The 26937-nt window shown below is 44.6% G+C and overlaps 1 protein-coding gene across 2 annotated transcripts in view; it reads left to right on the forward strand.

Moving 5' to 3' along the window:
* PUS10 (pseudouridine synthase 10) overlaps positions 1-26937 on the forward strand; it is a 131721-nt gene that overhangs the window by 72523 nt on the left and 32261 nt on the right. For both annotated transcript variants that reach the window (XM_069768897.1, XM_069768898.1), the window contains exons 6-8: positions 6497-6608; positions 17818-17879; positions 21312-21357. In XM_069768897.1, coding sequence (XP_069624998.1) covers positions 6497-6608; positions 17818-17879; positions 21312-21357 — 220 coding nt within the window. The remainder of the gene's footprint in view (positions 1-6496; positions 6609-17817; positions 17880-21311; positions 21358-26937) is intronic.

The following is a 26937-nucleotide window of genomic DNA, read 5'->3' on the forward strand; positions in this document are numbered from 1 at the left end:
AGATACCCCCACTCCACACTATCGAACGCCTTGTGAGCGTCTAAAGATGCAATAACTCTCTGGCCACAGTTATCAGCTCTGAATTGCAAGTTCACATATAGTCTTCGCAAGTTGATCGCAGTTGACCTATCAGGCATAAAGCCAGATTGATCTGAGTGTACCAGGCCAGAAATAACACTTGTCAACCTCATCGCCAACACCTTAGCCAGGAGTTTAACGTCAATAGTAAGTAAAGAAATTGGTCGGTATGAGTCCGGCTGTGTCAGGTCTTTCCCCTCCTTTGGAATCACCACTATTGTGGCCTCCCGCATAGATGCCGGCAGCCTTCCGCCAATCCTAGCCTCCTCCAAGACGACCTTCAATTTAGGGATCAACACTTCCCCCAAGTTTTTATAAATTTCAGCAGGAAATCCATCTACGCCAGGCGCCTTCCCATTAGCCATCGACTGCAATGCCCGTCCCAGTTCCTCCTCCGTAATGGGAGCCTCCAAATCCTCCCTATCCCTGTCACTCAACCTCGGGAGCTCCAACTCCTCAAGGAACGCCACCGTGTCCTCCATTGACCCATCTACCCGAGAGGAGTATAAGTCTGCGTAAAAATCTGCAAAAGTCTCCAAAATCTCTGAAGTCTCCGAAACAGCAACAGCACTCCCAGTCACCAGAGAGTGAACAAATGAGGTATTTCTCTGGGCAGATGCCACCAGCGACAGCATATGACCCACTGATTCACCCTCCTGATAACAGGCCAGATTCATGAATTCCCTCTTCCTTTCAGCCTTACTCAGCAAGACCGCCTCTAGCTGGTTTTGAGCTGCTTTCAACCTCCTCCCAGCCTCCAAACTACCCATTATTACCATCTCATCCTCAGCCACCCTCAGCCCATCTATCGCCAACCTCTCTGCCTCTCTCGATTTCCGCTTACACCTGCTTATATCCCTAAACAACAGCCCTCTCAAGTACGCTTTCATGGCTTCCCACACAGTAAGCACATCTACACTTCCCTCATTTATCTAAAAAAATTCCACTAATTCCTTCTCAATCTTCTCCAAATCTATACTGTGTAGCCAATTAGGGTGAATTTTCCACTCCCTTCTGCTCCCGTTCCGTGTCCCCACTGGTCTAAATTCCACTTCAACTGGACTATGGTCTGAGAGAGCCCTAGGTAAATATCTCACGTCCCCCACCATCATATCTAATAATCGGTTACCCAGTGCCAGATCAATCCTAGACAAAGTACCATGAGCTGGCGAGTAGCATGAATACGCCCTTTCCCCGATATGCCTAACTCTCCATAAATCAACCATGCCCACTTCCCCGACATAAGTCCCAAACGTAGTGGTATGTCCCGTCGTCCTATTCTGGGTGTTTTTGTTCTTATCCCAAAAGTCATCACATATATTATTAAGGTCGACTGATAATTAGTAATGATAACGGTCCCCAGCGCTCTTCCCTCTCCAGCACCTCTCTTATCTTCTTGCTTGAGTATGGGGGCGGAATATACATTGCCACTATACATATCAATACTCCATTCATTTTACATTTCACCACCACATACTGACCATCCACATCTTCTTTTACCGCTACTTCATCATATTGCACCCCAGCAGGAATCAACACAGACACACCCCTAGAATACGTCGAGAAAGTAGAATGATACGCTTTCTGTATCCCGCGCCTACTCAGTACGTTCACCCTCTCCCGCACTAAATGCGTCTCCAGCAGACATATCATTGAGACCTTCTGCTCTCGGACATACTGCAAACTTGCCGCTCGCCGTGTTTTATCCGCCAGACCTCTCACATTCCAACTCAATATTTTAATACATTCTCCCCCCCTGTGGCTCATCATTTCTCATAATATCCAATTTCCCAAGTATGAGCTGCCCCAACCCTCCCATCCCCCCTACCCCTTCCCGCCCCCCTACCTCCTCCCACCTTCTCCCCTAACCCCCCAGTGTAACGCATTTTTCCTCTCAGCAAGAGTGGGGCTCCACTGCCCACTGCGAACACTCTCCCTCACTTAACCCTCTCCATTCGCGTCCCGCTGCCACACTAAACATAATTTCCCCTAACTTTAACTTTATTATAACTTATCATAGCACTTCTATGACATATAAGAAAAATAGCAAACCAATTTACAATATCCGTCATAGCCCTCCTCCCCCACATTTGGTAGACAGTACTGTCCCCTCCGGCCAGTCCTCAATATGGCCTAGCAGAACCCTCAGCAGTTGCTCAACTTTTTTAACCGACGCTAACAAGCGCAAAACTCTCCGCCAACAACAGAGAAACCAATTTCCAGCCAAATCTCGCCGGCATGTCAGTCTCCCACTCCTTTCAACTTTTTCTCATTGGTGTCAAGCCACTGGGTAGCGTCCTCCGGTGTCAGGAAGAAATGTGTCTTATTAAAAGCCACCAGTCTCAGCTTGGCGGGAAACATCACTGAATACTGCACTCCCAGCTCCCTCAGTCGTCGCTTGACTCCAGTAAACTTCATCCGCTGCTTCTGAACTGCAGCGGAATAATCCGGATAAATGGCGATTTTTTGACCTCCAGCCGTCAGATCTTCCATCTCTCTAGCCTTTCTAAGGATAATGTCTCTGTCTCTGTAATTGAGTATTTTAGCAAGCATGGTACGGGGATTCGCTCCTGGGGCAGGGGGCTGCAGCGGGACCCTATGAGCTCATTCAACAGCAAAAACTTTTGTCAACACTGTGCTCCCAATCTTCTCCAGCAGCCAGTTCTCCACAAACTCAGTGGGATTTCTCCCCTCAGTCTTTTCAGGCAGCCCCACTATACGTATATTATTTCTTCTGGATCTATTTTCCAGATCCTCGTTTTTGGCAGCGAGCTCGGCTATTGCTTGGGCGAACTTCTTTTCAGCTTTTTGTAGCTTAACTATGTGATCTTCTGCCGTGCTCACCCTCTCCTCGACCACTCCTATACGTTTGTCCATTTTCTGCAGAGCCGCATTAATCTGTGCCGTGTCCCCTTTAACTTCCTGCATCTGCTGGGCCAAGGAGTTCAGGGATTGCTGACATGAAGAGATCAGTGTGATAACATCTCTAAGAGTCGGCTCCTCTCCCTGTGATATGGCTTCAGGTCCCCCACTAGCCCCAGCCATGCTGCCTCTCTCCTTCCCCCTCTGTACCTCATGCTGCTCAGCCGTGCTTGCTTCCTCCTCCTCCTGGTCAGCTCCAGCTCCAGATCCTGGTTCTGCCTCCTCAGCAGCCTCCACTCTGGCATACTGCTGCAGCTTTGCGGCCACCTCCATGCGCCGCTGACATGCGGCGTTCTCCTTCTCGGCGTCCTCCCTAGCATCGGAGCTATCTTGGCCGGCTCCTGCATCGCTGGTGCCAGCGTCTTTCTGCCGCCTCCTGGTCATCGCTGCCGACTCCGGACCCGCCGCTCCGCACCGCTGCACTCTCCGGACCTTCAGCCAGCCGGATTTAGGTGAGTTTACCCGAAAATCGGAGTTAAAGCAGGATTTTTGTCCTTCTGGCAGCGGGAGCACTCTTCCCTGCTTCCACTCACATGGCCAGCTAGGACACGCCCCAAGGTGACCTTTCTTTGATGGGACCTAAAACCTAATATTTATCAAACATGCCTCTCCTGGGCTATAAGCCTACAAATTTAATGGGCAGGTAGCATTCAACATTAATTAAGAACAGCCTTAGGCTGATGGAGGGATTGCTAACTCAGAAAAGGAGGCAGTCAAAACCTCCAAAAGTATGTTACAAAAACATTTATTTTCTGACTTGGCGTTCCTCCTCCCATCAGCCAAAGGCTGTTTTTAATTAATGCTAAATCCTATCTGCCCTTTATATATTTAAGCTTTTAACCCAAGAGAGGCATGTTTGATGAATGTTAGGTTTAGGGTCCTAGCAAAGAAAAGTCGCCTTGTCATGGCTGATGGGCGCTCATGAATTGACCAATATGTTCTCTAAGTGCATTCGTGTTTAGAAGTATATTCTAGATAGCAGTAATGCAGTTATGTATATTTCATATATCCAGTGATTGCATACATCTTACATAGTGCAGCTGTATTCTTTTGTTTGTATATTATGCAACTAGAGTTGAGTGAATTTTTCAAAATTTAGTTCCGATTACGATCGGTGGCGAATATTAATTTTGCAATATTCGTCAAACACAGCCGAACGTCATTAGAGTCAATGGGAGTTGAAATTACCGAATATGTTCGGAACCGATCAGCAAACATAAATTCGGCACGAATAGGGTACCAATATGGCACGAATTTAACAAATTCAGATGCGGCGACCGAATCTGAGCAAATTCGCTCAACTCTAGTCACAACCACTTGCACCTATTCACACCTGCTTTATTCTGTTCAAAGGTGCTGCTCAGTGTTTTTTTTTTTTTTGTTTGTTTGAATAGATTTTTATTTATTTTTCCAAAAAGAAAAAAAAAAGTTTTTAACAACAATAACAAACTGTGCATGTGCATATCACTTCTATCTTTTAAGTACTGTATATATTTTCTTAATATTTTATTATACTTAAGACATATTATTTATTGTAATGGGAGAGATAGACAGGGCAAGGGCAAGAAGGACAGCAGCAAATTTTATTAAGGAGGGGGGATTAGAAGGGAAAATGGGTATATCCAAATCTAGGATTAAAACAGGGGTAAATGCTGTATAGTCCATTTTCTCAAAAAAAAAAGATCTGTTTAAACAGTAATAAACATTCTATTACCTAATATCAGCTAAAGAAAACACATTTATAACTACTTCATGTGCACCAATAATACACGATATATTAACTTCTAATTACTTTAAAAAATTCTACATTTAATAAAATAAACTCTTGTCTTCCGAGCCTACATTTCTTTTGCAATTGTTAATTCTCCCATTGCAAAGGAGGGATCCATGTCAGCCACCCGAGGACTTCTCATACTGATTTTCTTTTTTTGGGGGGATTAGAGGGGACTGGGTGAATGGTGTTGCGAATCCTTTATTCCAGAGGGCCCAATTTTTGGAATATTTGGGAAATCTATTGTGCTTTATGGCGTGATTACATTTGTACACATTATGTGTAGTTCTATGATGTCCTCTATTTTTGGAGCATCTTTCCTTTTCCAGTGCAGATGCAATGAAATGATTTGCTACCTTGTTATATGTGAGACATTTTCTTTTTGTTTTTGTTTTTTTGTATGTTCCCTTTAATATCTGTATTTCAATCATTTGGTAATCCAGTTGGATATAATAATAAGAGTAGTGAGACCTCTCCTCTAACTTTCTTTTTCGGTTCCACAAACTCATGTGCTTTGTTGGGACAGAGAGGTGATGTGGGCTCATCTGACTTTTTGAAGCGGTCAATTAGTTCCTCATTATTGTGTGAAGGAACATAACTTTCCAGAAAATAAGACTGAACTTACCAGAAATAGGAAGATGCTGTGAGGGATTGTTAGAGGGGCTATGTGCACCTTTTACTATTTTAGGATCAAATGGCATCGCTTCTTTTGGACTGATGCATTTTTCAGTTCATTTTTTTTATTTCATAGTTTGCCATGTTTTCGTGCTCCTTTGTTTTGTCAGACACATTTGCATCAATATAGAACGATTACGGTATCTTATATGTTTTGTTAAATTTATATGGAGAAGATGGGCAAACAGCATGGGTAGAAATACAATTTTTCTTGCTGTTACGCTATATTGTAATATGGCTTCTATATATGATGCAGCAGTTACTGCCCTAAAGAAAGATTCCATTTAAAGGGAACCTGTCATGTCCAGAAATTGTATTTATCTGCACAAATAGATTTAATCTACAGGTAAATGGTGCTTTAAATCCTGCGTAGCTGAGTTACTGAAAGTTTGGCTGCAGGGAGAAAATACATTGTTATCCTCCCTGCAGCTGTTCGCTTCCAGTCATAAGGGGAGGTGCAGGGGCGGTTACAGTATCCACTGACTATACAGTGAGTCACACATGCTGCAGAGCACGCTGTCAATCATTGTGCCGGGCAGTGATTACAGCCATGCTCACTATATAGCGAACAGTGACTGTAACATTTCCCTGCACTGCCCGGATCACTGGAAGAGAGAGGCTGCACAGAGAATAAAATGTAATTTTCTCCCTGTAGCTGCTGCTTCTCCAGTAGCCGGCTAGTCAGGATTTAATACGCCATTTAGCTGCAGATTGATTCTATGTCTGCCAATAAATAACATTTCTGCATGTTACAGGTTCCCTATAAGATATTTTGCCTATTTAATTTTTTATTTTGATCTTGGGAACCAGATATTTATTTGGCACTGAATTGCCTGATTTAGTAAAAGGGTATTTTTTCACTTTCTCACAATAGTGAAGGATTACATATGTAGTAAGACAGATGTGTCAGGAGAGCGCACAGGCCCCCTTTAAATCCAATGGTAGTTTCCTATCTGGTCTTATACTGTAGTAACTATCCAAAGTCAATTTCTCGTGTTAAGTAATAAAGGTTGTTTTGCCTAAAAGCTCTTTTTTTTTGTAACGAAACAGAAAGCAAAATCGACATTTGGAAAAAGCAGATATTATCCAACTCAAGGAGGCGTACAAATGGATAATCCACCCCATGATCTCTGAGGAATTGGGGGTACAGGCGGTGAGCAAGGTATGATTGTCTTTTGGAAGTCTACATTGAATAAACAATAAAATGCCTGTGACTCTTGTTCATGAGACACTATTGGTGTGATGAAATACCATCCACATCTGAACTTTTGTTTCCCTATTAAACCCTCCGCTTCAGTTTTCTGCAATGGCTTAAAGAGTTGTGTTATGTTCTTAGAGGGTTAAAATTGCAAAATGCTTGTAAAGCAACTTTGTAAGTTTACTTCTTATTAAAAATATTCTCCAATATTCAAGAATGTAGAGATTTGTAAATCTGTAGTTTACAGCTCATTGTGTAGGTTACCGGCTACCCTGCTGTCTCTTAAAGAGAATCTGTCAGCAGGTCTTTGCAATGTAATCTGAAGACAGCATAAGGTAGGGGTTAAAACAGAGATTTCGGCAATGCCTCTCTTATCAAGCTCTGAGGTTTTGTTTGCCTGCAATGATTCTTTTAGCACCAGTAACTTATCATTGCTGTGACTAGCTGGTCAGTGAGCATTGGTCCAACACGCCCCCTCCTGTGATAGGCAGCTCACTGTCTATGGACATTGTATATAAAGAGCCTGGTGTGGGCGGGGTTAGCTTTCTCAGCTCCGCTTTATTACCAAATTTAAAAACTCTGATTGTGTGAGAACGGCTGGTCTCAGTAATCTAAGTGAAACATCGTTGGATTCAGCTGCTCTTTGCCTACATCAGGCGGCTCTCAGATGAAGTAGCAAAATCCTGCTGACAGATTCCCTTTAAGAGTAGCCGATTAATTAGACAAGGAGCACGCGCCACTTGTTGGGTCTACGGCTAACGCCTGCAAGTGTTGCTGCAGATGGCTGTATCTGGTCATTTTCAGTTGGTCTTCACTTCTCTGATGCGCCGCAGGCAAAGCTGCACTTCTAGCAGCACGGGGGAACGCTGAGTTGCTTTTTCCAACTGTCAACTTAGTCTTCTTAGTTCAGGAGCGATGCACTCACTCTTTTCAGAGTTTTCAAGAATGAAGGTAGATATAAGTCTGTTGACGTTAAACAAGCAGCATTTCCTAACATAAAGAATCCGCTGTGATCCCAGCCGTCCTGTCTGTATGTGATCTGTGATCCCAGCTGTCCTATATGTATATACAGTGGGGCAAAAAAGTATTTAGTCAGTCAGCAATAGTGCAAGTTCCACCACTTAAAAAGATGAGGCGCCTGTAATTTACATCATAGGTAGACCTCAACTATGGGAGACAAACTGAGAAAAAAAAATCCAGAAAATCACATTGTCTGTTTTTTAACATTTTATTTGCATATTATGGTGGAAAATAAGTATTTGGTCAGAAAGAAACAATCAAGATTTCTGGCTCTCACAGACCTGTAACTTCTTCTTTAAGAGTCTCCTCTTTCCTCCACTCATTACCTGTAGTAATGGCACCTGTTTAAACTTGTTATCAGTATAAAAAGACACCTGTGCACACCCTCAAACAGTCTGACTCCAAACTCCACTATGGTGAAGACCAAAGAGCTGTCAAAGGACACCAGAAACAAAATTGTAGCCCTGCACCAGGCTGGGAAGACTGAATCTGCAATAGCCAACCAGCTTGGAGTGAAGAAATCAACAGTGGGAGCAATTAGAAAATGGAAGACATACAAGACCACTGATAATCTCCCTCGATCTGGGGCTCCACGCAAAATCCCACCCCGTGGGGTCAGAATGATCACAAGAACGGTGAGCAAAAATCCCAGAACCACGCAGTGGGACCTTGTGAATGAACTGCAGAGAGCTGGGACCAATGTAACAAGGCCTACCATAAGTAACACACTACGCCACCATGGACTCAGATCCTGCAGTGCCAGACGTGTCCCACTGCTTAAGCCAGTACATGTCCGGGCCCGTCTGAAGTTTGCTAGAGAGCATTTGGATGATCCAGAGGAGTTTTGGGAGAATGTCCTATGGTCTGATGAAACCAAACTGGAACTGTTTGGTAGAAACACAACTTGTCGTGTTTGGAGGAAAAAGAATACTGAGTTGCATCCATCAAACACCATACCTACTGTAAAGCATGGTGGTGGAAACATCATGCTTTGGGCTGTTTCTCTGCAAAGGGGCCAGGACGACTGATCCGGGTACATGAAAGAATGAATGGGGCCATGTATCGTGAGATTTTGAGTGCAAACCTCCTTCCATCAGCAAGGGCATTGAAGATGAAACGTGGCTGGGTCTTTCAACATGACAATGATCCAAAGCACACCGCCAGGGCAACGAAGGAGTGGCTTCGTAAGAAGCATTTCAAGGTCCTGGAGTGGCCTAGCCAGTCTCCAGATCTCAACCCTATAGAAAACCATTGGAGGGAGTTGAAAGTCCGTGTTGCCAAGCGAAAAGCCAAAAACATCACTGCTCTAGAGGAGATCTGCATGGAGGAATGGGCCAACATACCAACAACAGTGTGTGGCAACTTTGTGAAGACTTACAGAAAACGTTTGACCTCTGTCATTGCCAACAATGGATATATTACAAAGTATTGAGATGAAATTTTGTTTCTGACCAAATACTTATTTTCCACCATAATATGCAAATAAAATGTTAAAAAAACAGACAATGGGATTTTCTGTTTTTTTTTTTTCTCAGTTTGTCTCCCATAGTTGAGGTCTACCTATGATGTAAATTACAGACGCCTCTCATCTTTTTAAGTGGTGGAACTTGCACTATTGCTGACTGACTAAATACTTTTTTGCCCCACTATATATATATATATATATATATATATATATATATATATATATATATATATATATATATATATATATATATATATATATACACACAGCAGGGGCACGTTTATAAGATTATCTCAGCACAGGAACATTTTATTTAAACACATCCAATTGTGGAAACTATTATCATTCCGAGATCTATTGATTAAAATGAATTTTGTTTGTGTGAAAACCCCTTTATCTTACTAAGTAATGATGCAAGTTGTTTTATTATGTTTATTAATGACAAAATGTTATTAGTGACTATATGCCTTTCACCATGTCCATGCTGGACGCTTTTCTTTGTCATTGGTAGAACTGGTGAATACCTGCCTCACACACTATCCGTATCATGTGCACAAAGGCATCTTAAGGGGACTGTATAAGATGAGAGGGGAAAACGTCTACATAATACATTTGTCCTCCATGGTTCTTGTCCAAAATTGCAGCTCAGTCCTATTCACTCACACAGGGCTTAGTTGCAAATACTAGCAAGCAAAAACAAAGAAAGTGCACGCTCTATCCGCTTCTGATAAAAGTGGATAACAGTTTGTGGATAGCAAAACCATTTAGTAGCTCTGTAGTGCGAGGAGCCTTTTTCTGGACCCTTGGGATAAGGTAATAATGAAGTATGATTTCTCCTTCACCTCATTTGGGGACACAGACCGTGGGTGTATGCTGCTGCTGCCATTAGGAGGCTGACACTAAGGCTACTTTCACACTAGCGTCGTGCACTGCGGCGCACCGACGCATACTGTGGAAGCGCCGCACAATGGGGGCAGCGGATGCTGTTTTTCAACGCATCCGCTGCCCCATTGTGAGGTGCGGGGAGGCGGGGGCGGAGTTCCGGCCGCGCATGCGCGGTCGGAAAAGACGGTAACGACGCACCAAAAAACAATACATGCAACGTTTTTTGGTGGCGACGGTCCGCCACAACACGACGCAACCATCGCACGATGTTAGTCAATGGAGAAAAAGCGCATCCTGCAAGCAATTTTGCAGGATGCGTTTTTTCTCCAAAACGAAATGCACTACGCTAGTGTGAAAGTAGCCTAAGTGATACAAAGAAAGTTCTCTCCTCCCCTGCAGTATACACCCTCCTGCTGGCTCTCAGCTAACCAGTTCTTGCTTAGTGTCTGTAGGAGGCACATGGGTCTGGTTCAGACCCCAACGTTTTTATTTTATTTTATACTTTTCTGTAAATTTTTATCTTTTAATTAACGGAGTGAAGGGGGCGACGGATCCTTTCAAGTTTCCGATCTCCCCTGAATCATCAACAGGCGAGCACGGCGAGTATACCTCCCTGTACCCTCTCCTGCGACGTGGGAAGCCATGCCTGAGCTCACTTCAGGGGCGACGGTTCCTTCACGGTCCCGATCTCCCCACACCAACAATAGGCAACCACATGGAGTGTCGCCTCCACGTATCCTCTCCTGGAGCCAGGCCTAATGCCGGACAACTGGCCCTGTCCACCCAGGAGCTGAACTCTGTGGATGTACAGAAGCCCCTCTCTTTGGTGTCCGAGCAGCCCCCACTGTCCCACCACTGTTAAAGCGGATGGCACAAGGAGGTGGACGGTTCCTCTCCACCTCCCTAACAAAGGGACGATGGATTGATGTTTACACCTTTATCCCTGCACCGTCCACGCTGCAATACCCGACCTGCAGCAGAACAGTCATCCACGGCGGCTCCATGCCGGGACGCGCACTGATGGTGAGTGGATCCAGTCAGCGATAGGCCCCTGCAGCGGGATATTCACATGCTTACAGGCAGTCTCCGGCTTCCCTGTGGCCCACCTCCCTGAGGTAACGCTCCGGCCGGCTGCAAAGATTTAGCCCCCAGCTTCGGCCGATGTGTAGGCCGCACCTCGGAAGCGCACTATGGCGCCCTAAGGCGGCTCTGCCCACTTTTCTGGTGCTTCTCGCCTGGCACGGAAGCACTCAGTTTTCTCGGCCACTACAACGCCCCTCACTTCTACCACTAGTATCGCTCGCGCTGGCTGCAGAAATTTAGGCCCCGGCTTGGGCCTATTCATGGAAGTCTCTAGGCTCCGCCCACATTGTGTATGTGTCTCCGCCCCCCGAATTGGCACTTCTCGCTCTCTGCGAGATTTTATCACCTCTGCAACTCCCGGTGGCCATCTTGGTCCACCCGGCCAGCTCACACAGGGGAGACGACTTTGCATTAAAGGGGCACAACGACTCTGCAACATGGTATGACCAGTATTCCCTGGTCTTAAAGGCAGATGACCGGTATTCCCTGGTCTTAAAGGCACATGACCAGTATTCCCTGGTCTTAAAGGCACATGACCAGTATTCCCTGGTCTTAAAGGCAAATGTCCAGTATTCCCTGGTCTTAAAGGCACATGACCAGTATTCCCTGGTCTTAAAGGCACATGACCAGTATTCCCTGGTCCTAATAGCGCATGACCAGTATTCCCTGGTCTTTAAGGCACACGACCAGTATTCCCTGGTTTTGAAGGCACACGACCAGTATTCCCTGGTCTTAAAGGCACATGACCAATCCGAAGCCGGTCACCCTAAATGAGCTCAGGAGCCCTGCGCCGCTGATCCAGTTTATCCCAGAGTACCTATTTCCCTCAGTGGACTTCGTCACTGCCACAGCCCATGGTTTCTGTGACCAAGAGATTGAATCCCTCCGTTATCCTTCTGTGGCTCGGAGTGTTTGCAGGACCGATATACATGGTCCCTCTCCTACATGGGAGCCGTCGACTAGCAGGGGCCGCGAGTATTCTAGAAACGTACAGGCATCTAGAAAACGAAAGTTTTCATTTCATGATCTCTCTCCCCAAGGATTTGCTGTGAACAAGACTCTGAATATGGATCGGATATTGCCTTGGGCCTGGACTTGCCGGAGCTTCAGTAAAGGATGAACTCGCCTATTTATATCATCAACCAATCTCTGTACTTTGACGAGGACTCCGGTCCTGCTCTAGACTACGCAGTGTCCCTCATAAGGAGACTAAACTCCCTCATAGAGCATTTGCCATTCAGTCCGGATAAGCGATTCACTGGACAGAAGCCTCTACATGGGATGCCATGCGTGGTCTGATTTTTAAGGGCAACGGGTCCTTTAAAGGACACCAATCTCCCCACACCATCAACAGACGAGCACACGGAGTGTCGCCTCCATGTATCCTCTTCTGCATCCAGGCCTAACGCCAGACAACTTGTCCTGTCCACCCTGAGACCTGAACTCTGTGGATGTACAGAGGCCCCCTCTTTGGCGTCCGAGCACCCCCCTCTGCATCTCCACTACTTAGCAGAGGATGCAAGAAGGCGGATGATCCCTCTCCACTTCCATGTTAAGAGGATGGTGGATCAAGGGTTCTTAATTTTTAACTCTGCACCGTCAAAAGAGAGCGGCGATGGCAAGAGACTATAACCTGCTGGATGCAGCCGCGTATTCTGCCACTTGGCAGATTAACCGGGTAGAATCTCCTGTGGTATATCTACCAGTATCCCTGCCTGATGTATCATCAATTAAAAATACCACGGACTGTCAGATAGCAAATCTGGTTCATTCCGTCTTGCGGCTTCGGGTTCAGCGCTCTACCCTCCCTAGCCGCCGCATGGATTGCTAGAGCAATGGTCTCCTGGCTGGAGACCTTAAAGGGACTCTGTCACCTGAATTTGGCGGGACTGGTTTTAGGTCATATGGGCGGAGTTTTCGGGTGTTTGATTCACCCTTTCCTTACCCGCTGGCTGCATGCTGGCTGCAATATTGGATTGAAGTTCATTCTCTGTCCTCCATAGTACATGCCTGTGCAAAGCAATCTTGCCTTGTGCAGGCATGTACTACGGAGGACAGAGAATGAACTTCAATCCAATATTGCAGCCAGCATGCAGCCAGCGGGTAAGGAAAGAGTGAATCAAACACCCGAAAACTCCGCCCATATGACCCAAAACCAGTCCCGCCAAATTCAGGTGACAGGTTCCCTTTAACTACTTTGATTCACACCAGTAACCTTTTCCCGAAGACAGTACAACTGGCCAATCAAATCTTTTGAGCGGGAGACTAACAAAGGATCGTATGTTCCTACAGCCCCAACCAGCAATGGAAGGGTTGTCCAGGACAGTCTAGATCTAAGGAATCTTGGTTCCAAAAAGGGGAACGAAAAGTAAGACCGGTCCTGGACCTCAAACTTCTAACAACCTTTGACAAGGTCCTCCTTCTTCGAATGGAGTTCCTCCGCTCAGCCATTACTTCAACAGAAAAAGGTGCAGTTTCTGGCATCCATCGACATTCGGGATGCGTACCCTCTTCAAAAATTCCTTCTTTTTTCCATTCGTGAACAGCATTTTCAAGTCACGACCTTGTCCTTCGACAAGGCTCGAGTGTTCGCAAGGCTCATGGCGGCTGTCATTTTCCTCTTGAACCCTAGAGGCGTGGTCGTCCTGCCCTGTTTAGTTGACTGTCTAGCCGCCCTTCCAGGACTACCCTGAGTAGTCTATATCACTTGCTATACCCTCTCACCTGGGCTGGCAACTAAACTTAGACAAGTTCTCCTCATTTCCAGCCCAGCAGATATCCTTTTTGAGGATGATCCTGCACACTTCCAGAAGGATGGTAATTCTCCCTCAAGACAAGGTCATGGCCCTTCAACAGGGAGCTCGTGCACTTGATCACTCATCCCCTCATTTCATTCGATTTGCTGGGAGGGTTCTGAGGAAAAATGGTGACGACAATGGAAGCGGTTTCCTTCGCTCTGCTCGTTTTCAGCAAGTCAAACAGACTTTCAGACGATAGTCTCTGAGCTCCTTCTTCATCCAGGGCCTTTCTCCCGGTTCAATGGTTATTAGTAACTAGATGGCGGCCCGATTCTAACGCATCGGGTATTCTAGAATATGCATGTCCATATAGTATATTGTCCAACCACGTAGTATATTGCCCAGCCACATAGTATATTGCCCAGCCATGTAGTATATTGCCCAGCCACGTAGTATATTGCCCAGCCACGTAGTATATTGCCCAGCCATGTAGAATATTGCCCAGTCACGTAGTATATTGCCCAGTCACGTAGTATATTGCCCAGTCACGTAGTATATTGCCCAGTCACGTAGTATATTGCCCAGTCACGTAGTATATTGCCCAGTCACGTAGTATATTGCCCAGTCACGTAGTATATTGCCGAGTCACGGAGTATATTGCCCAGTCACGTAGTATATTGCCCAGTCACGTAGTATATTGGCCAGTCACGTAGCATATTGCCCGGCTACGTAGTATATTGCCCAGCCACGTATGTAACAGGTTAAAAAATAAAAAAGAAACATACTCACCCTCCGAAGGCCCCTTGTAGTTTTGTCGCCTGTGTGCGGTGCACGCGGCAGCTTCCGGTCCCAGGGTTTGTGATGACATCGCGGTCACATGACCGTGACTTCATGGAAGGTCCCTCTCGCATTTGGAACCGGAACCTGCCGCTTGCACTGCCGAGGACAGCACGCACGTCGGAGGGTGAGAATAACCTTTTTTTTTTTTTACTATTATTTTTAACATTAGATCGTTTTACTATTGATGCTGCATACGCAGCATCAATAGTAAAAAGTTGGTCACACAGTGTTAATAACTGCATAATCGGAGTGCATTACACCGCGCTCCGGTAATGCTGGCATTAACCCTGTGTGAGGGCTGACTGGATGACTGGAGGGGAGTATGGAATGGGCACTGACTGCGGGGAGGAAAGAGCGGCCATATTGCTGCCGGACTGTGGCCGTCTCTGATTGGTCGTGGCAATGGTCGTGGGTGTTTTGCGAGGACCAATCAGCGACTTGGATTCCATGACAGACAGAGTCCGCGACCAATGAATATCCGTGACAGACAGACAGAAGGACAGACAGAAGTGACCCTTAGACAATTATATAGTGGACTACCAATGCCAGTCTTCTTCTCCCGATCATTGCCCTGGAGATCCGAACGGTAGTCCTACAGCAGGTCCATTGCCTTCTGGCGGGTCACCCCATCCGAATTCAATTGGACAATGCCATGGCTGTGCCATACGTCAGTCATCTAGCAAGTACCCACGGTCAGGCGCCATGGCCGAGGTACCTCACATTCTCTGATGGGCCGAGATCTATCTTACGGTGATCTCGGCAGTACATATCCCAGGAGTAGAACTCTGGGCGGCAAACATATTCAGCCATCAGGGTTCCGCCTCAAGTGAGTGGGAACTTCACCAGGAAGGCTTCCATCAGATCTGCCTTCACTAGAGCTCTCCAGTTGTAGATCGGATGGCTTCCAGACTGAACGCCAATGTACTCGAGTTTGTGGTTCGGCCTCGAGATCCAAGAGCCATCGCACTGCATTCTCTGGTTCTTCCGTGGTACCATTTTCCATAACTACCCTTCCACTACTTCCGAAAGCCTTTCGGAAGCAGAAATGGCCTCAGTGATCCTCGGAGATCCACACTGACCACGCCAGTTTTTTGTTTGTGGAGCTAGTATCTTAACGCCTTACTGCAACAAAACTGCAAGTAGAGACTTTCTCGCAGGGAGTTTTCACACGTAGTTCTTCCCTATCGCAAACCGTTAGATCATTGGGACCTTAATGGTCCTAGGAGTCTTACAGTAGACTCCTTTTTGATCTGGACAGATTTAGCTATCATGGAAGGTCGCCCTTTTTTCTCTGCAATATCCTCATCCTGACGAGTCTACGTAGCTAGCTGCTCGGTTCTTTCAGACTTTTTTCCCTTATTACCTTCAAGGCAAGGTTGTCCTCAGGCCATCCTCGTCCCTTGTTACCAAGGTGGTATTGTATTACCACTGTTATAAGAGCAGCGTTCTTCCCTCATCTCTTTCGGCACCAGTCCACAAAATGGAATGAGTTCCCCATATTCTGGACGAAGTGAGTGCTCTGAGTAGGTACGTCTCAAGGACGGCGTCCTTCCGAAGGTTGGACACTTTATCTTTGGCTTCCTGACGGTAAGAGGAAGGCTTCCTGACGTTTACAGGAAGGGTTTAGCCGTTTCATCGGCCATGTTAGCCTGGTGGATTTGTTTCACCATCCAGGAGTCCTTCCGTGTTAGATGTCAGCCTATCTCCCTGTCTCTCGTGGGTTCTAGGCACCAGGCATCGGCAAGGCACGCCTGCAAGCTTGCGGATTCGTCCAGTCCGCATGCATTTTTGAAGTACTATAATTCCCACACTTCCACAGATGTGAGTCTGGGCAGGTGGACTCTGCAGGCCGCAGTGGCGATCTTGTAAGTAGCGGTTACATAGGGCCTGATCTGATGTTGTCCCCACCTAGGGACTGCTTTGCGACGTCCCACGGTCTGTGTCCCCCAATGAGGCGAAGGAGAAATAAGGATTTTTGTGTACTCACCGTAAAATCCTTTTCTCTGAGCCATTCATTGGGGGACACAGCTCGCACCCTGTTATTAGCTTATGCTTGTTTTATAATCTGACATGCTATACTCTCATATATAATATGACATGCTATACGCTCATATGTTATTGATCTCCTACTGCTTTTGCACTGAACTGGTTAGCTAAGAACCAGCAGGAGTGTGTATACTGCAGGGAAAGAGCTAACATTCTTTGTATCACTTAGTGTCAGCCTCATAGTGGCAGCAGCATACACCCACGGTATGTGTCCCCCAGTGAATGGCTCAGAGAAAAGGATTTTACGGTGAGTACACAAAAATCCCTATTTTATGTTAGTAATGAAATATGATTTCTAAATGGGTATTCCCACCTCAGTGATGAGATATTGCTAGAATATGGCATCATTTACATAGGATGGGTGATAGTTTATAGATTGTTTGGGGTCCGACACTGAACTGCAGAGTGAGAGACGTTAGAATAGAGTTGCCTTACACATGTCCGACCTCCGCTCCATTCGTTCCCTATGGGGCTGCTGTAAAAAGTGGGGCCCAGCATTCAGCCGCCCAAAGGGAAGGAATGGCGCAGCAGTCATACACACTGCCACTCCATTCTACCTGGGATAATATTTCCCCTTTCTGGCAATAAGTTGTGTTCCAGTGGTCGGATCCCCACCAATTATTCCCTTTAATGATTTGTCATGGTCTGATCTCTGGAACTCTCACCAATCCTGAAACTGAAGGGGCTTCAGCTCTGCATGCCCTTGATGTTTTTTTTTCTGCACAGTAGCGCCTCCAGCCCACCTGTCTATGCAGAGTATTGCAGCCTGCCCCATTCACTTTTATAGAGCCACGCTGCTGCAGGTGACACTGCTGGCACCCTTCATTCTCAGGATCAGTGATGGCTGTCGAGGTTGGTCATCTCATTGATAATTACTTTTATTGCATCTCCTATCAATCACTCACTGAGATGGGAAGCCTGAAGCAGCAGCACTGGGGCCGCGCTTTCTTGCTGTGTGCAGCACACCCTTAGTCTTTGTAGTGATGGCTGAGGATTGGTTTCCTCTTGTCATTCACGGTTGATCACCGCACAGTATTCTCCCTTCCTTTGTTTGCTTACCACATCTCTGTCGCTGAAATCTTGTTTTTGTTTTCAGAGTCTGTTTGAAGTTGGGGTGGTGTTTTGTCACCACGATACAGACGAGGACTGCCACTTCCTGTAAGTGACGCTGCCCCGCAGATCTCCATCTTTTATTAGAGTCCAATTCCTCATTTCTTAGGTCTCTTAGTCACAGGACTGGCGGAGGGAAAGCACTAATCACTAACACATTACTCATCTCATAGGTTTACAGTAATGTGTGGCTGATTCACCCAGATTCTTTATATGCAGGAATTCCTTACACGAGGAAGTACAATCCTAATATACCCATATTTTTCTGTCTTTAACTACTTCATCCTTCATGACCGGAGATATTTTCATTTTTGCGGTTTCGATTTTTGCTTCTCTTCTTCCCATAGCCATAACTTTTTTATTTTTCGGTCAATATGGCGACTTGAGGGCTTGATTTTTTGTGGGACGAGTTGTACTTTTGAACGACACCATTGGTTTTAACATATCTTGTACTGGAAAACGGGAAAAAAATTTAAGTGCGGGGAAATTGCAAAAAAAATTAATTTGCACAATATTTTTTTGTTTTGCTTTTTTACTATGTTGAGTAAATGCTAAAACTGACCTGCCAGTATGATTCCCCAGGTCATTGCGAGATCATAGACACCAAACATGCCTAAGTTCTTTTTTATCTAAGTGGTGAAAAAAAAATCCAAAATAAATAAGTAAAAATTGCGCCATTTTCCAATACCCATAGCATCTCCATTTTTCGTGATCTCGGGTAGGGTGAGAGCTTATTTTTTGCGTGCCGAGCTGATGTTTTTAATTATACCATTTTTGCGCAGATACGATATTTTGATCGCCCGATATTACATTGTAATGCAATGTTGCAGCGACCAAAAAAAACATGAATTCTGGTGATTTGACTTTATCGTTACGCCGTTTAGTGATCAGGTTAATCCTCTTTTTATATTGATAAATTGGGCGATTCTGAGCGCGGCGATACCAAATCTGTGTATATTTGATTTTTTTATTATTATTTTATTTTGAATAGGGTGAAAGGGGGGTGATTTGACCTTTTTATATATTTTTTTATATTTTTAAAAACTTTTTTTTTTTACTTTTGGCATGCTTCCATAATATCAATTGGAGACTCGAAGCTGCCATAACCCGATCGGCTCTGCTACATACAGGCGATGATCAGATCGCCTGTATGTAGTAGAATTGCTCACTTGCTATGAGCACCGACCACCCGGTGGCGCTCATAGCAGTCTGGAAGTGACAACCATAGAGGTCTGCTGGAGACCTCTGGTTAGTATAGAAAGATAGGAGACAAAAAAAGCACAAATAGGGTCTTATCACCAGGATTGTTTCCAATCAATTATGAGAGAACTGCTCACCTGATGGTACACAGTAAAGGCGTGTAGTTGTCAGCTGCTGCAGATCCACAGGTCGGCACTGCGACCTCTCAGAACCGTTATAATAGATGAATGTGGATAAAATACGCGCTGCTGCAACATTCATCTATTATAACGGAGACCTCTGGTTGTCATGCTGACCCATCAGTGACCCGCGATCACATGACGGGGTCACCGATGGGCGGGATTTCTGGCGCACTTGCTGGAAGCGCATTTTAAATTCCGCTGTCAGAGTTTGACAGTGGCTTTTAACAGGTTAACAGCTGCTGGAGGATCGCTATTCCTCTCGCAGCTGTTAGCGGCACATGTGAGATGTTCAAAACAGCTGACATGAGCCAGAAAAGATGTGGGCTTACTGCCGGAGCCCACATCAAAGGGAAGGTGTCCGACATTGGCGTACTATTACGCCCTATGTCGGAAAAGGGTTAAGACAAACTCCCCCACATACACACAATTGGGAAAAAAATGCGGGTGCATCTTGTAGTCCGAATGTAGCTTAAAGGGGGGTACCAGCGGTAGAGCAAGTTCACAGGATCTAGGGTCGCCGCTGCAGGAAGCCAGCAGGAGTGGGGTAATGCTGCGGGCCCTGGGCTGAGAGGAGGAGGTGTCCCAGAAGTGTAAGGCAGGAGCCATTGATCTCCCGGCTGTGGGCTTCATGAAAATGTCAGCAGTGCAAGGCACAAGGAAATTTAGATCTCAGCTCAATGACGAGCCAAGATCTCGATCTGTGCATGCCCATTTCAGGTACCATTTTCTGCACTTCAGTTCTGCAGACCCTTCACTGTTATTCCCACCAGCTGTTCAAGGAGATGTTGGTGACCATAATTATTTGAATGGAGCTGTGTTGCCGAAAGATTGTGGAGGTGCTGCATCCCCTTTATTCTCAGAATCTACACCCCTGTAGTAGCAGAATTTCTCACTCTTTCCTTTCTCCATTATATTCGCTCTACTCCACTTCTAGAATTACATTTCCATCCATCTCTTCACTGTAGAATCAACACTCTGCTAAAACAAAACTCAAGGTCACAATGAATGTGGGTGAAATCCTCTACTATTCTGGTTCTTGACGCAGCAGTCGGGTGACCCGGGACCAGGGGCTCCTTCCCTGTCCCTAACACTAGGGGGTGCCCTAGCTCACCCTATTTCCCAGGATACCTCTGAATGTGAAGATGCAGAGGCCTCCACCCTTGCCTTATCTCCTGAATCAGCCCTCCGTCTGTTTTCTTCCCCCACCCAGGGAAGTTGGGCGCTGCCGCGCACCGCAGTACACCAACCCGACGAACAAGGCAACACAAACAAGGGTAACTGAAAATACCAGGCATACAAACATTCACTCACATATAACAGAGGAATGAATTGGGGAGTGGAGGATGGGGAAAAACCAAAGTAAGAGGCAGGAAGGGAATTATCACACTTACAAACCCACACAACAGTCACAGATAAGTCCTCCAAACTCCTTCTCATATAATCACCAAAACACCTCTCCCCCCAGCCACGCAGCATAAGCTAGCTTTGACAGTGTTTCAATCAGGACCCAAATTATAAAGGGGATAGGAGTGGCTAGCCGAGCTCAGACTACCAGAGCCCCCAACATGGCCAATTAACCCCTGTACTGCCAAAATTTACACCATTTAAAAAGGTGAAGTGCTTCTTTTCAGTGCAGGAGTAGAAGAAATCAGACGCTGCGGTCATTTGGCTCCTCTCTGTTTCAATAACCCCGTGACATCAGGCTGGTGGAGATCATGATTGTATTGGGTCATTGCATTGTATTTTCTTCAGATTAAGGGAGGCTACAGTCACACTATCAGTATTTGGTCAGTATTTTACATCAGTATTTGTAAGCCAAAACCAGGAGTGGGTGATAAATACTGAAGTGGTGCATATGTTTCTATTATACTTTTCCTCTATTTGTTCCAGTCCTGGTTTTGGCTTGCAAATACTGAGGTAAAATACTGACCAAATACTGCTAGTGTGACGGCAGCTAAGACATTCCGCTCAGTATCTCTTTAGCAAAGACAAATGAGACCTTCAGATACATTTAGGACTCGTGCTTTGAATGTAGTTGTCTTATTCTTCCAGTAGTTTTTTTTTCTTTTTTTAAAAATTGATTTCATGTCTTTTTTAGGGCCTCAGTTTGCAAGGACTGTTTTAAACCTGCCAAAAATAAGCAAGTAAGTATTTAGTCATCCACAGAAATGCAGCATTTGTGTGCAGTATTTGTAAGAAATTGTGCCTAAGGACCCCCATACACATTAGGAACATGTCGGTTGACCATCTGATGTGTACAGGGGTCTCCCAATATTATCTGTTGGGGAAGAGAAGGAAGTTGGAATTTCATTGGTCCAATCCTTTGGTTTTCAGGAGAGGTAAGCTGCTGCCAGAGGAGTCTGGCAATGACTTTCTCCTCTCTACCTGTTGAGCATACCTGAGGACTCCGCAGAGCTGAGTAATTATGTTTAGTGGGGAGTCAGGAGGAATAACTATCTGACAGATGAACAACCTGTCTCATCTGTGAGGTCAACTTAATGTGTGATGCAAATTCATTGACCCTTTAATGCACCATGAGGGAAATACCAGATATGGAGCATGTCCGATTGTGGATCAGGTCAGGAGCTGAGCCCACTCCACACAGGACAGTCGACTAACAGCCGGATTTAAGGAGTGCAATCTTGCCCTGGCATCTGTTTCGGGAGTCCAACAGCCCACACACAACATGATCGCAGGTTGTGATGTTAGCTATGGCAGCCGGAGACCTGCTTAAGGCCCTCTATTATTGCAATGTTGGTTCTCCCATGAAACCCAGATGGGGAAAAAAGTTTTAGAAAATATAAAAAAATAAAATGCATAAAAATTTGAATAGCCCCCCCCCCCTCATCCCCAGTTTAAAAAAACATAAAATTGAAAAATAAAAAACTAAGCACATTCACTCTTGCTGTGTCCGTGAAAGTATAACCTATGGAAATATAACATTGTTTAACACTTGTAGTAAAGAAAAAAATAAACCACAAAATTCGCATTTTATGGTTAATACATCTGTCACAAAAAAGTGCAATATATAATGATCCCAATATGGTTTGTAGCTCATAAGTACCATTAGAAAAACCACAATTTGGCACATAAAATACAAGCCCTCATACAACCCCATTGAGGGAAAAATAAAAAAATTTGATCTTAGCAAATGGTGACAAATTCTATAAACGGCAATCGTCAGCTCTTCCCAGCGCCGCTCGGTTCCCGCGCCACCATCTTGTGACATCAACGTCTAACTGACCAGAAGTCTGAGGTAAAGGTCACAAACTCTCAGTGTAGTCTATGAGGCCAGAACAAGGCTGTAGGAGACTTGCATTGAAAAGTGGCTTCAAACCCTGGAGTGATCGGACATGTTCCAAACTGCTGGAGACCGACGGGAGCGGCGCCGATAACAGATGAAGATGGCGGATAGTAAGTATACAACTAAGTGCAAGGGCCTTATATTAGTAGCACCGCTCTAGCGCCGCAATAAAAAAAATGCTTTAGTGGTGCTTTAATAAAAAAAATACATGTTTAGTGTCACCCTTAGCATGCTGACTTGTTACCGGCTCATTTATATCGCACAATTAAAGCCATAAAAACTGTAGTAGAATTTCATCCCACGTAGAATTTTCCCTGTTTTTCAGTACATTGTAAGGTAAAATGTCATTCAACACTGAAACTCATCCCAAATAAACCAACCCTCAAACGGTTATGTCGATGGAAAATTAAAAAATGTATGGCTCTTGGTAAAAGGTAAAAAAAATAAAGAAAAACGCAAAATCGAAAATTGTCCGCATCCCTGAGGTGTTAGATGGGGTTTTAAAAACTTAGAGTACGGGAATTAAAAATAAAAAAACTGTACTTGCCTCTCAGACCAGCACTGCACTTCTACACTGACTTCTGTGTCCCCCGCCATCTTCTTCCCTGGCAGATATCAGTAGATATGATGTCAATGGCCCCACTCACCTCCTGATACAGAAGTAAGCAGAGCCAGAGTAACCCTGGGCTGCAGAATTTAGCACCCCAATCTATTTCTGTGCCCATGTAGGTCTTTCAAAGACAAGTTTAGCAATACCTTTACATAGTCACTCCGTTCCTCCATTACTGAGAAATTAGCATTTAAATTGATATGCAAATGATGCTGAAGTGCTATTGTAGATCTGAAGGCTCTGACACTCCAGCTCTATTCTGCACCCAGCGCTGCCTTTTCCAGCTTGACTTACTGCTCCTTTGCCTGAATTTACAAAGCATAGAGGCGGTCAGTCATGCAGAAGAAGTGGCACTGGGCAGGTAATAGAGCTGGAGTGACAGAGGCTTCAAATCTAATCCACTTGCATATCAATTTAAACTCTGATTTCTCAGTAACAGAGGAAGGGATTGGCCATTTAAAGGTATCGTGTACTTGTCTTTGTTAGAGATACATGTGCATATTGATATTTTGGGGTGTGTAATCCTTCTGAGAGTTTCCCTTGAAGTACAGCATTATTCTTATATTTTGGGGTGTGTAATCCTTCTGAGAGTTTCCCTTTAAGTACAGCTTTATTCTTATCCATAAAGGAAATAATAAGAGACAGAATGTACATCAATAAAACCTTACACCTTATTGAGTTCCTTCTATCTCCGATCCTTGAACTCCCCTACCTGTAACGTCACAGTGTAGATTGGTAGCCATGCTTCCATGGTGTGGATGACTGGTGATCATGTAGGATCGCATGCAGAGTGTTGTGGGATTTAGCAAAATCTCTGTCAGGATATACAGTACGTCTGGATAATACCGTAAATGTACAAAAGCGGCTTTATATCAATGTATTTACATGTCTTTTACTTTTTTATTGCTTTTTCTTCCTCCATTTTCTCATATAACACTTACATGATTATATATAAATGTCAGTACCACAATATAGTATTAAATAAATAAACTGTGACTAAAGAGGAAGTGACAGGAGGAGGAAGTCCTGTTGGAAATTGGTTTTGTTTATTTGCTGGCTGTTTCTAGGTGTGTCTTGTACAAGGTAAGAGGCATCTTGTCTCTTTCTAGCCGGAGTTTCCTATTTCTGGTTCTGCAGCCTGGACAGGGTGGGGAATGGCAGAATTGGGTTAAATCAGTGAATGTTCTTCACAATCACTAATATGATACTTGTCCACTCACTGCACAAGTGAATCAGATGTGGTTACTCCACTTCTCACACTCACAACTTCACTCACCTTTACTCTAAAACTGATGTAAGCGCTCCCCAAAGCTGCACAGAGTAGCACAGCTAGGCTTCAGTTTACCTCTTACTTGTGGGTACATTAGAGCAGCAAGGACCCAACTTATTACATTTTAGATTCAGTATGCAAAAGGTACAGTGCCTACCAAAAAAAAAAAAAAAATTATTAAATAAAAAGGCAAAGGAGTACAAACCCAAGGGGATAAAATAGAGACCTCTTTCTGGTTAGATCGGTGAGATATCCTGCGGAAGTAAACTCCCGAAATTGGACAGATCTACAATCCTGGTTGTATCTTTTAGGTTTTTCTCTTGGTGTATCTGGATCTGAGATTTCAAAGGGTCCCAACCAGACCCCTCACCCCTGCTCCTGAGAGGAGGATGACTAAAGGTACCTTCACACTAAACGACGCTGCAGCGATCCAGACAACGATCCGGATCGCTGCAGCGTCGCTGTTTGGTCGCTGGAGAGCTGTCACACAGACAGCTCTCCAGCGACCAACGATGCCGGTAACCAGGGTAAACATCGGGTTACTAAGCGCAGGGCCGCGCTTAGTAACCCGATGTTTACCCTGGATACCATCCTAAAAGTAAAAAAAACAAACGCTTCATACTTACCTTCCGCTGTCTGTCCCCGGCGCTCTGCTTCTCTGTGTTGGCATATGCAACAGATTGGGACTTATTATAAGTGAAAGGAGGACTTTATACTAACCAGACAGCAGATGGCGATAGTGTGTAAAGTCATATACTTGCTGTAATGTGGGGAGGGAAGCTCTCAGTGGTTGGTTGTTTTCTTACTTTCGGTTTTGCTTTTCTTCATGAATGTGTTGTCTTCAGTGCACGGACTGTGTGACACTGAATTGTATCTCATGTTTATCCAGTATGAAGTAAATACTGTTTACTCAAGATATCTTGCTGATTGAAGCTCTCCTAAGTACAGCGGTGACTGCAAGAAGACACACTCTGCAACAGGTTATGGGCCCAGGCAGCCCAGATAACCCCAGATAAGCCCAGGCACCCCAGATAACTCCAGGCAACCCAGGCACCCCAGACACTACAGGTCTGCACTACAAGCTCAGGCAGAAGGATCCTGGTTTATAGCCCAGATAACGGAGCACACAGATAAGCTCTGTAAACAGAAGGAACTAAATCCAGATACAGAGTGACAGACGAATTCAGCTGGAGCTGGATATAATTGCAGAGAATTCACAGGACATACAGGAGAATATCTTCAGTACAACTCTCTAAACAAGTAAGACTATATAAAGATGATGAGTACCACAGAACTGAAATTTACAGTAGCTAAACTGAATAGTGAAAATTATCAGTTATGGAAATTCAAAGTAGAGATGTTGTTATCTGAGGATGATCTATGGGAAGTAATTGTTACAGCAAGACCAGATCAAGATAATCAGACATGGGATAAGAAGGATATATAAGCGAGAGCCACCATTAGCTTATTAGTGGATGATGCTCAATTAATACATATAAGAAATGAAGAAACAGCTAAGGGAATGTGGGAAGCATTAAGAAAACTGTATGAAAGACCTAGCTTGAATCACAAGTTATTTTTATTAAGAAAGCTGTACAGTATGAGATTGAGTGCAAATGACGATATGCAGAAGCACATATTCTCAATGATGGAAGTGATATCACAGCTAAGATCTATTGGTGAAGATGTTAAAGAAAGTCATGTAGCAGCTATATTGTTGTGCAGTTTACCAGATTCATATACAGCCTTGATAAATGCCCTTGAGACGAGACCAGAAACTGACATTACATTAGATTTTGTGAAGACAAGACTAATAGATGAATATCAGAGAAGAAAAGAACAAAGAAATGATTCTTCTACTGAAAAGGACAGTGAAAACGCTCTTAAAGCTACAGAATTCAAAAAACCCTATAATAAAGAGACAAGAGAATGCTTCAGATGTAAGAAAAAAGGTCATTTAAAGAAAGACTGTACCATATGGAAAGCAGAACAACAAAAATTACAAGATAAGCATACAGAGAAAGTAAAAAACACAATTTCCGATTCATCTGAGAATAATTGGAATGGCACATTTAAAGTAACAGACAAGAAATCATCACTTGGTTGGTTTATTGATTCAGGAGTAACGAGTCATATGACAAGTGACAAGAATTTCTTTACTGATCTTGATTTAGATAAGAAAGAAGCCATTTATCTCGCAGATGGAAGCAAAATAACCGCAGAAGGTATCGGACAAGGTATGCTAAATTGTTCAAACAAGTTCGGGCAAGATTCAAAGATACTTGTACAAGATGTGTTGTATGTTCCAAAATTGGAAGGCGGATTATTATCTGTGAAACGTTTAACAGCAAAAGGACTTACAGTGAAATTCAAAGACAATGAGTGTGCAATTATTGCAGGAAACAAAGTGATAACCAAAGTCAAGGCAGATGAACAATTATATCATTTTGACACACCAAAGGAACAGATGAAGGTATGTACACATGATCACAAAAACTGTATTCACATGTGGCATAGACGTCTAGGACATAGACACCCTG

This window comes from Ranitomeya imitator, chromosome 5 (genome assembly GCF_032444005.1).
Source record: "Ranitomeya imitator isolate aRanImi1 chromosome 5, aRanImi1.pri, whole genome shotgun sequence".
NCBI classification, from domain to species: Eukaryota; Metazoa; Chordata; class Amphibia; order Anura; family Dendrobatidae; genus Ranitomeya; species Ranitomeya imitator.